This window comes from Diadema antillarum, unplaced genomic scaffold, assembly GCF_040938485.1.
Source record: "Diadema antillarum isolate AM-2024a unplaced genomic scaffold, OU_Dant_1.0 seq00000100_RagTag, whole genome shotgun sequence".
Lineage (NCBI taxonomy): Eukaryota > Metazoa > Echinodermata > Echinoidea > Diadematoida > Diadematidae > Diadema > Diadema antillarum.
Genome location: NW_027271188.1, coordinates 243,468 through 254,041, shown reverse-complemented (window position 1 = coordinate 254,041; position 10,574 = coordinate 243,468). Strand labels below are relative to the sequence as shown.

At 37.3% G+C, this 10,574-nt stretch overlaps 1 protein-coding gene across 1 annotated transcript; it reads right to left on the bottom strand.

Annotated features, from left to right (window-relative positions):
• Positions 1–2,410: 2,410 nt before the first annotated feature.
• Positions 2,411–10,174, bottom strand: LOC139726798 (neurotrypsin-like). Its single transcript, XM_071637789.1, has 3 exons — positions 9,748–10,174; positions 4,251–4,586; positions 2,411–2,778 (listed from the first exon to the last, which is right to left on the bottom strand). Exons 1-3 carry the CDS (start codon positions 10,172–10,174, stop codon positions 2,411–2,413), a joined length of 1,131 nt encoding a protein of 376 aa, XP_071493890.1.
• Positions 10,175–10,574: the final 400 nt, after the last annotated feature.

The following is a 10,574-nucleotide window of genomic DNA, read 5'->3' as shown; positions in this document are numbered from 1 at the left end:
CAAATGAACCTTTATTCTTTGAGACATTAACATAAGAACTTGGTACTTATGAGTAAAGACATTTCTAAATAGTTTCTCTTTGACTAGATCTATTTGTAAACTAGAAGAGTACATGTAAATGATTCACAGATTAGGAGAGGTTGGCAGTCAGGACTGAACACTTTCTCTCTCTCTCTCTCTCTCTTTCAGGCATATTCGAATGGCAAGATCACTTGGTTGTAGACTCGCTTTTATATAAAACACCTAGGCCTAAATCCTAGACTCTTTTTCTGAACCCACAGGTCTACAAATACCAGAAAGAGTGGAATCAACCTTAGACCTCTGCTCTAGAGACTAATATTAGCCTAGATAATTCACGTTAGAGCTAATGTTAGGATCTTCTAATGTTAGATCTAACATGAACTTTTTGATCAAAGTTAGCCTACATATATAGTATAATTATTATGCATAGATTTTAGAACCTCTAGATGCCTAAACTTAGGTCTAGCTAGGCCTAGTAAGCTGGGTCTTTACAACAAAACTGCCTAGATATGAGTAGTAGATTACTAGAAACCTCTAACGTTAGGTAGAATCAGTGGCCCAGATCTTGACTAAGGTTAGACCTAGATCCTAATTCCAGACGCCAGCTATTTATGCTTCAGACCCCGGCCCTAGATTTTATATTGTAGGTCTAGTATATTACTATTAGACTCTAAACGTTGGTAGATCTACATCTACATCTTCTGTATAGTCTACAGCCCCTTGCCCTGGACCTGGCTCTAGCCCTACAAATAGAAATACATCTAACCAGCGCAGTAACGTTAGTAGTAGTGGACCTGTACTGTCCACGTTATACAACTGCTAATGTGCTAACGTTAGGTGTTAAGTTCATTGTGATTATACTACTAGTGTCATAGGGCCTAGCCCGATTGAATTGTTTTGGCATAATAACAGGCGTAGCCGTACATTCTAGCACTAACACTAACATTCGTCGTTAGAGTAACACTACCCCTACTAGCTAGAATGTCTAACACTAACGTTAGTATTAACAGTTAGAGAGAGTGTATTACCGTTAGATAGATTAGACCTAACAGTAGACGAGGATTCAGTCCAACTGCATGTGATGAGGCCATAAATTACAAACCTAGATCGAACTAACAAGACACCTAAATCTAGACGTAGACCTAATGTTTGTTAGGCCTCTTTTCGCACCGTGTCAAGACGTGCTTTACGGAATAATCGCTGTTCCACTAACAAACACCGCCGGCACGGTCGGGTGGCGGCCCGGGGGTTGGTAGGCATGCCCGCGCCCACGGGATCGGTGCGAAATACAGTAATTAAAGACATCGGCCTAACGTAGTACTAGCGCTTGAACCTTGATATTAACCAAGTCTCAGATCAAAGTTGTATATCTAACTAATAGATCAAAACAGATTTTTAAGTTCCGTTATGCAGTGCAATAAGGAACTATGTATTTATTTACTAAGTTACTTACATTCGAAGGAAATAGTCCCTTTTCCAGTCACCACGTTTCCAACTCAACGACCGAAACATGCAGCTCTGTCTCGCGCGAGAGATTTTACCTGTATGTAGCTAGATCGTAGGGGTAGTGCGTGGTAGACGTACGCACACGTATTAAGTATTCGCGCGCACACAAGCTGCGCGGGGCTACTGGAAAATGCTCGGAAAATGCATTTTCTGAGTTCCTGCAAGTTCAGAGTTTTGATTAAAAGTAAAGATTTCTTCAAGAAAACTAGAAATAGTATTGACACATTCAATTAAAGAAGCACTTGTAGTTTTATAAAACATTAAAGTACTTTTGGAAGATCATCTAATTAGCTTGGAAAAGCAAACTTTGCAGAACGTTAAGTAATCTGTGAATATTATTTCGAGAAAACAACACCCAAACATTTGAGAGCCCCATATATGGCTGTACAAAATGACTTTTTAAAATGCTAAGGAAACACATTTAAATTGCAATTTCATTAAAAGGGACAATTGAAACTCATGATCTTTCAAATATCAATTGAATGCAAGCAAAAAATAAAAATCGTGATTTTTTACATGCTTCTGAATTTTGTGCTAAAAATGACATTTTTCGGCAAAAACGCGCGTGACATCCGGCCGTACGCTATTCCTTAGTATTTTTGCAAGACTTTCAGTATGAGAACGGAGCATTAACAAAAAATGCCGTCGAATCCTTATCTAGAGCCTTTTTTGAGGTTTGGCTGGTCTACTATTATGGAACAGAAACTTCGAGAAGTTTGGCTGCCAGTGCAATCGGACGAACAAACTTCGAGAAGAGTTTAGTTTGTGTTTGTGTTTGTGTTGTTGTTGTTGTTGTTGTTGTTGTTGTTGTTGTTGTTGTTGTTGTTTTTCTAAGCAAGATACTTCCGTAGCCGGACATATAGTATAACTTGTATTGAGGAATTCATGGTTTACTTAGGATATTACCTGGTTTGCACGACACACCCGCTAGTTCGTCCTGTGAGCAGTCATGTTGGTACAGGGGAGGATGTTGACACGCCCTGATGTCATCCTCAAGCCCTGTGCAGTTAACATCGTCCAGGATCACTTGAGACGCTACAGACGATTGTCCAAATTTGGACCGGATCGGTGCCGAAATAGCACCCTCGTAGCCAAGCATTCGACAGACGACATGTGCATCTTGCAAATCCCAGTCATCGTCACACACGACGGCCCAGGTACCGTTGTCGCGAAGTTCAACCACGCCCTCCGAGGCCCGAGACTGTGAGGTTCCGCCAAGTCTTACGTCATCAGCAGGTTGACTGAAAGAGCCTTCAAGTTTTGACATAGCCATTTACGGTGAGGGGCAGATATCATTTTCATGATCATACGGGGAAATAAGCAGGCACATGTATACTAGGCAGATTCAGTTTATGAACATCTTTAAGATTTCCTCGTCATGTACCAATGAAAAACCTATGTGACAGAGCGAGGGATTTTAATGGCAATTCAAAACCTTTCAATGTTTTTTCTTTTTCTATTCCCCTCATATTTTGTGTGTTTTAACTAGAATTTCATTGACTATGTTTGTTAATCAAAATGGTGTTACTTTATTTACTGGATCACTATGAACAAGGCTCTATTGTGTGCTTTTTGTGAGTCCTCCACTATCATTTGTATATTCGGTATTTCTTTTTTTTTGTATGACCAATGTTGTTGTTGTTTTAATGACTGGTGTGGAAAATAAACTCAATTCAATTCAATTCAATTCAAAACTTATCGATGTATGTAAACATTCTCGCCATATCATCCTTGTAAACAAAAATTAAAGGGTCAGAAGATGGCGAGTGGCTGACTTCATTTCACACCACGGCTCAAACACTGACTTCCCTCATCACTCATTCATTTATTTTTCCATTCATAAAAGAAGCATATAATAATATTATAAATGAAGAGCTTGCTTCGAAAAGGCCCTAAATCCATTGGAAAAATGGTGGATTTAGCGCCTTTTGGAAGCAAGCTCTGCATATATAAATTATATATATATATATATGTATATATATATATTGTAGTTGTTCCGCGTATTGGCAGTACTAGAAATAGCAATAATAAAGTCACAACAGAGGACTGCAGGGAATGCATTAATAGCCAATCTCGATTTAATGAATAATCCGAATTTTCGAGGATCCTTCCTCTTCTTAAGGGATGACAGTGCGAATATTCACAATGATTGTGAATATTCGCACTGTCATCCCTGAAGAAGAGGAAGGATCCTCGAAAATTCGGATTATTCATTAAATCGAGATTGGCTATTAATGCATTCCCTGCAGTCCTCTGTTGTGACTTTATTATTGCTGTATATATATATATATATATATATATATATATATATATATATATCGTCGGTCTTATGCCAAAAAGGCCTAAAACATTCTTCCACCCACTGTTATGCCAAAAGGCCCTTGACACTATAGACTTTGTACACTATTAGTGCCCTTTTGGCATGACAAGGGAAGTTCTTTCAGGCCCTTTTGGCATAAGGCAGACGATATATCAATACAGAAGTTAAAAGCGTAAATTTCATTCCAAAATACAATAGAGTAAATCTATATGTTTACAAATATCAAGCGTCTACGGAAATGCTGGAAAATGCTGATATTATAGTATTACAATAGACAAACACGTTCATCAGTGTGCGTAATTATGGTAATAATATTTGTGGACGGATGTGTTCTGTGTATGTGTGTGTGTTGTTTTTTGAAGGGAGGGAGAGAGGGAGAGATAAAGTCAGAAGAGATATTTACCTGGAAGGCACACTACGCTTGCCGCCTCGTACGTATAGCAATCGTGCACAAGCAGGGGCTCGTGGTCGCAGTCCCATACGATGTCGTCCTCTTCTCCAGTGCAGTCTACTTCGTCGAGACCGATGCCGGCTGTGCCCTCACCAAAGAAGGCCTGGCCATGGGCGTCAGTTGCACCTTGGTAGCCCAGCATCCTGCAAGCGACATCGGCCTCTTCGATACCCCAACCATCGTCGCAGACTGTGTACCACTTGTTGTAGTGCGACAGCTCAACACGACCCTGCCAGAAGTTCGATCCTCCTACAAGACGTATGTTGTCACTCAGTGGGTCGGGAGGTTCTGTAGAATCTGAAGATTATTATTTTTTTATATTAACACATTGTCATCGAACATTGTCTTATATTTCGAAATCAATCATATTTATTCTGGACGATTGAAACGATTCAGCCATCGCAAAGTATGCAGTCATAAGCTAAATCAGATGCCTTTGTTAATCTCATGTATAGAGATGCTCATGAAGAGATGCACAAGTATTCACAAATACACACAAGTATCAGCAAGACACGACAGTGAAGTTTAAGAAAAATAAACCAATGATTTTAAGAATTAGGACTTTATGGTAAAAAAAAAACTGCTGGAATAGAAGGTTACAACAATTTGTGATGACTTAACAGAGGAATGGTATGCAAAAATAAAAAGAAAGAATAATTCGCTGTATTTTGAGTCTTCAGACATAACGAGGATCATTCATTAAATACCTCCTTCAGAAAGTAATGTATTATTACCCTTGTATAAGTAACAAGTCGAAGGAATGTGTACTTTTCATTTGACGAAATAGTATGCATTTCAGGTACATTTTAACGAAATTGTAATCTCATCTTTGAGTAATGGTAATACAATTCAATTCCATACATGCGTAGTAGTTTGTTTCCTAATTTTGGCGCCAAGAGAGAGTGCCACGAATATTTCATTTCATTTTTCATTTCATTTTTATTTCATTTCCGGCCAAAGCATATAATATGACAATTTCATATAAACAAATATATACAAGAACAATGTAACTATTACATTTCCAAATGAAATTTAGATACACGTCATTTGTTTACATGAATCAATAAACATGTGTAGTTGAAAAAATACATGGGCAAAATGTGACTGAATCATAAGAAAGAAAAGGTCGGAAATGGAGGGGACTGCTAAAAAGCCAAGCTTGTAGAATGCAGTCCCCTCGTGAGTCGTGAAAATTACAGTAATAATGCAACAAGACAATTTGACATAGTCCTCGGGAAACAGAAAATAAAACGAGTACGCACACAAAACGCACACACAGACAGGCTGACAGACAAAAACAAAGCTGCTCTCTTACATACGCGTGGAAAGAATAAATAGGAGGTCAAAGGCCAGAGGGGGACAGGAAGACAGAGGAAGAGAGATAAAAGGGCAAAGCAGGAAGAGTTCAAGGGTCAATGCCAGGGCACATGAGACTTTGGTCTTACCAAGAAGTGGACTATCTATAAGTAATATATATAACAGTTATGAAATAGATTAAACACAGTAAAGACATTAACAGCAAAGAAATCAGTTAGCAACTTTCGAAATGCAAATCCCCAGTGATATAAGAATTGATAAACATTTTCTTTAATTTCAAAGTAAAAGTGTTAAAACTTAGAGATTCTTTTATGCTGCTGTCAAGGGAGTTCCAAAATTTAGGTCCAGCGAAGGAGAATATAGACTTTGCAAAAATCGTCCTAGAGAGTGGTAAATGGAATTCATTGGTTTGTCTCGTGGGGTATGAATGTACAGTTTTATTTTGAATAAACATGGAGTCAAACGCAAAAGGAAGGGAATTATTTATCAATTTGTACATAAACTGACCTAAATTCAAACAAAACAAATCCTTAATTTTTAAAATATTATTTTGATAAAACAAGTCGTTTGTGACATCTCCACGATTCTCTACAAATAATACGAAGAGCTTTTTTCTGCAATAAAAATATTCTTTCTAGATATGAGGAGTAAGTGTTGCCCCAGGCGAGAATACTATAGTTCAGATAGGGTAAAATTCAAAATGAATATAACATTAATAAAACATTTTGAGGGAAATAAAATTTAACTTTATTGATTACGCCGACATTTCTAGAAATTGTACGGCAAATTGAATCAATATGCAAATTCCAGGTGAACTTATTATCAAGGATCAAACCTAAAAATCGAATTGAAGAAACTTCTTCTACAACTACATTATCCAAATAAATGTTCTGAGATAACTTTTCCAAAGAATTACTAAAAAGCATACATTTAGTTTTTTGAAAATTAATTGATAATTTGTTGGCTCTAGTCCAGTAAAGTAACTTTTTTATCTCGATATTCATAGTATCGATCAATAACACAGGATCAGAACTAGAAAAGAACACATTTGTATCATCAGCAAATAATAGAAAGGAAGGAATACTTGATGAATTTTCAATATCATTGATGTAAAGAACAAATAAAAGTGGACCAAATAAACTTCCTTGCGGTACACCACAAGTGATATCATGCATAACAGATTTATGACCATTCAACAAATTGTTTGCGATTAGTAAGGTAGCTCCTGAACCACTCGAAGGCCATGCCTCGAATAACATAATGGGATAATTTGTAAAGGAGTATTTTGTGGTCAATGGTATCGAAGGCCTTGGAGAAGTCCAGGAACACACCTATAGTATGATGAAATTTATCAATGGCTTTGGAGACTTTATCTAAGAAAGTAAGGACTACATGAGATGTGTTGTGTTCTTGCCGGAAACCAAACTGATTATTAGAAATAATGTTATGCTTATTAAGAAAATCCAAAAGTCTAAAATGTACAACTTTTTCCAGTAATTTAGAGATAGTGGATAACAAAGATATTGGTCTATAATTACTGATGTCTTCCCTATCCCCTTTCTTAAAAATTGGAATAACCTTAGATACTTTCATAGCCTCGGGGACAACGCCATTACTTAAAGACAAATTAAACACATGAACCAAAGGGTCAACAATAAACTCTATGATATTTTTTACAAGAACATTATCAATATTATCATAACCAGCACTTTTTTTACTCTTTAAATTCCGAACTATATCAATTAGTTCGTTCCGGTGAGTGGGACCAAAAAAAAACAGGAGCTGAGATTAGGCGTTTGTAGAAAATCAACAAATAACTTTTGAGATTTAGAAATCTTTTTAGCAAAATTATTTCCTATTTGTGAAAAATATTGATTAAAAACATCAGCTATAAACCTTGAATCAGCAATTGTAAGATCATTATGTTTGATTGTAGTAATACGGGATGTTTCTTTGTTTCTATTAATGGCCGAATCAATAACTTTCCAAGTATTTTGGATATCATGTTTAAAATAATGTATCTGATCACTGAAATATTTTCGCTTTGCACAACGCAAAATTAGAGTAAGGACATTCTTGTATGAAATATATTTATGACGAGATTCCTCAGTACGCTTGATTTTATCAGCGTAATACAAATTATTTTTTCGGTTAATTGACAGCAACAAGGACTTGGATATCCACGGGAGTCTAGGGAATCTTTTATAATTACTATTATTTTTCTTAACTAAAGGAACATACTTATCTAAAAGTGCATTCAATTTTCTCATAAATAAATCATAAGCATAATTTGGGTCCTCAGCATCATATACCTCAGACCAATCTACTGCATTAAAACCATCTTGCAACCTAGCTATATTATTTGGTGTAACTTTTCGAAAATACACTACGGAAGAATTCAAATTACGTTTACGATTAACTGAAATATGAGTAAATATGGGGTAATGGTCGGACAAATCTGATAAAACAATGCCAGAAAAGGATAATGGGTTAATATTGCAGAATATATTATCAATAAGTGTTGCTGAATAATTAGTTACTCTAGTTGGCTTTGTTATAAGGGGTAAAAAAGATGAGGACATTATGATATCTAATAAATTCTGAGTAGAATTTAATGTCTGAAACTTAGATAAATCTACGTTAAAATCTCCCATAATATAACAATCTTTATTGTTACAAATTGGATTTTGCAATAACGATTGCAGATAAGTAAAGAAATCTTGAACATCAGAATTCGGAGGTCGGTACATGACTAATACAAGTATATTCCTAGAACCAGGCACGTTAATTTCAATAAAGAGTGATTCTACAGCTTCACTCATGCAGTTCAATCCACTATGAATAATATAGTCAAGGTTTTGCTTTATATGCAGGGCAACTCCTCCGCCTTTCTTGTGCTGACGACTGCTTTCTATAAAATCATACCCGGGAAGAGAGAACGTAGGCATAGAAGTCGGACTGATCCATGTTTCACTCAGACCAATTACAGAGAAAGATGATTTATCAATGTCATTCATGAAACAGCAAAAATTATCGAAATTACGATTCAAACTCCTTATATTGAGTTGCATCAACGAAAAACTTTGAGTTATTTCAGTTAAAGCTTTGAATTGATTGATTGTAAAATATTCAGAACTACGATATTGTTCATTATTATCTTCACCAAAATTTACACTTTTAGTATGAGAATTAAAATCATAGTTTGCACAGAAACATTTACTGTAGGATTCATTTGTTTCATGAGTTACCGAACCATGATTAAACATATCAATAAAATCATCATTGTTTAGAGAATGATAAGGAAAATTCACAACCTGAGTCGTACTATCCATCATAGATAGATGGCATTACCATATTCGTTGATGGTAAGAACAAGAGTGCATTCAAGTGTATGAGGCAAAGACCCAGAGAGAAGTGCAGGAGGAACAGGGGCAGAAATGTAAGTAGTATACGGTATGCAGGAGAGCGGCGCATCGACATTTTAAACTCGCAAGACAATATGACTAGACAAACACACGAAAAAAATAAACGAAACAAGGAATACATTTTACACTTTGGTAGGAGTAGAAGCAATGAATATAAGCTACACACTCGACATTTAAGGAACTGCCGCCACTCGTTAAAATTGATGAGTGTCTGGAGGGTACAAATGCAGTGGAATACACTGGAATGTAATGAAAGCACTGTGATACAATACTCAAATCTGCGACTTACGAGTAAGATATCCCGCATTTCCAACACGGTGTCTCAATGTTATAGTTTGTATAAAAAGAAATATCTTTTCCAAATTATATCTGTTATCAAACATGTCAAATAAACTTCATTATTAATTAAACAACCTTTCCGTTTAGTTTGTATGAAGATAATACTGTGCTAATCCAGCCGACCTTTTACGTGTGTGGTTCCTCGTCGTTGCAACTACTGTTTACCAAGATTGTAAAAACAGAAAGTGAATGATAATACCATTATTACTAGGAGAGACCGGCAAATACAGACGCAGAGAGAGAGAGGGAGAGAGAGAAAGAAAGAAAGAAATAGAATAGAGAGTGTGTATATGCGTGTGTGTGTCCATATTAAGTGTGTGTGTTTGTTCATCAGCCTGTGTGTGTTGCGTGCAATGATACGTGATTACCTTCAGTGCATGTCACACCGGCATCTTCGTTATGTGAACAGTCGTGATGGAACACGGGCTCGTGGCTGCAGTCAAACAGGCTCATTTCATCCCCGGTGCAATCGACTTCGTCTAGGATGATTCCGTTTGCCCCCTCTCCGAAATGGGCATAATCCTGAACGGAGATGAGCCCGGGGTAGCCCAGCATGCGGCAGGCGACTCGGCCATCAAACTCGTCCCACCCGTCGTCACATACCGTATACCAGGAGCCTTTCAATCGAAGCTCCAGGCGACCCTCCCAAAGTGCACGCCCGCCCTGGAGGCGGATGTCGGGCGAGGTAGGGGTGGGTACGCCGAGTTCGCCAGTTGGAAAGAGCGCGTAAACCGCGGTACCTGTTCCGTAGTAATCATGTAATGCCGATATGGCCACTGATGACCCTGATGCCATTATTCTGTTTTGTCAGAGTGTCAAGTCAACGAGTGGGGTTTACCACCGTCATGGTCATTTTCTTATGAACATGACGAATGAAAGTTGTTTATCAGTAATCTTACACTAGGTTGTCTCAAATCAACCTCTTCGGACTCTTGACTAAGGCGATTCTACATTCCTGTACCGTATGTCCCCCCAAAAAAGAATTACAACGGGACCCTCCGCAATAATAACTTTAATAATAGTGAATCAATCCAAATACAATTTCAGGGTACCAAACTGTAACTCATTGCCCACATCTTACAGAAAATCCCATTCGATTTGCTTCAGTGGTCAAAGAGAAATAAGGAATTTTGTAGAGCATGTCAGGAATCTCTTCCCTCCAAGTTCTGTATATTGTGTTCACACAAGAGCATCC

What these genes read in the sequence shown, in the direction of transcription:
- LOC139726798 (XM_071637789.1), bottom strand. Translation starts at nt 10,174, where the DNA reads ATGGCATCAGGGTCATCAGTGGCCATATCGGCATTACATGATTACTAC. An exon ending in CGGTGTGACATGCACTGAAG is followed by an intron (nt 4,587 to 9,747) that starts GTAATCACGTAT and finishes CAGATTCTACAG; the next exon opens with AACCTCCCGACCCACTGAGT. An exon ending in AAGCGTAGTGTGCCTTCCAG is followed by an intron (nt 2,779 to 4,250) that starts GTAAATATCTCT and finishes CAAAACTTGAAG; the next exon opens with GCTCTTTCAGTCAACCTGCT.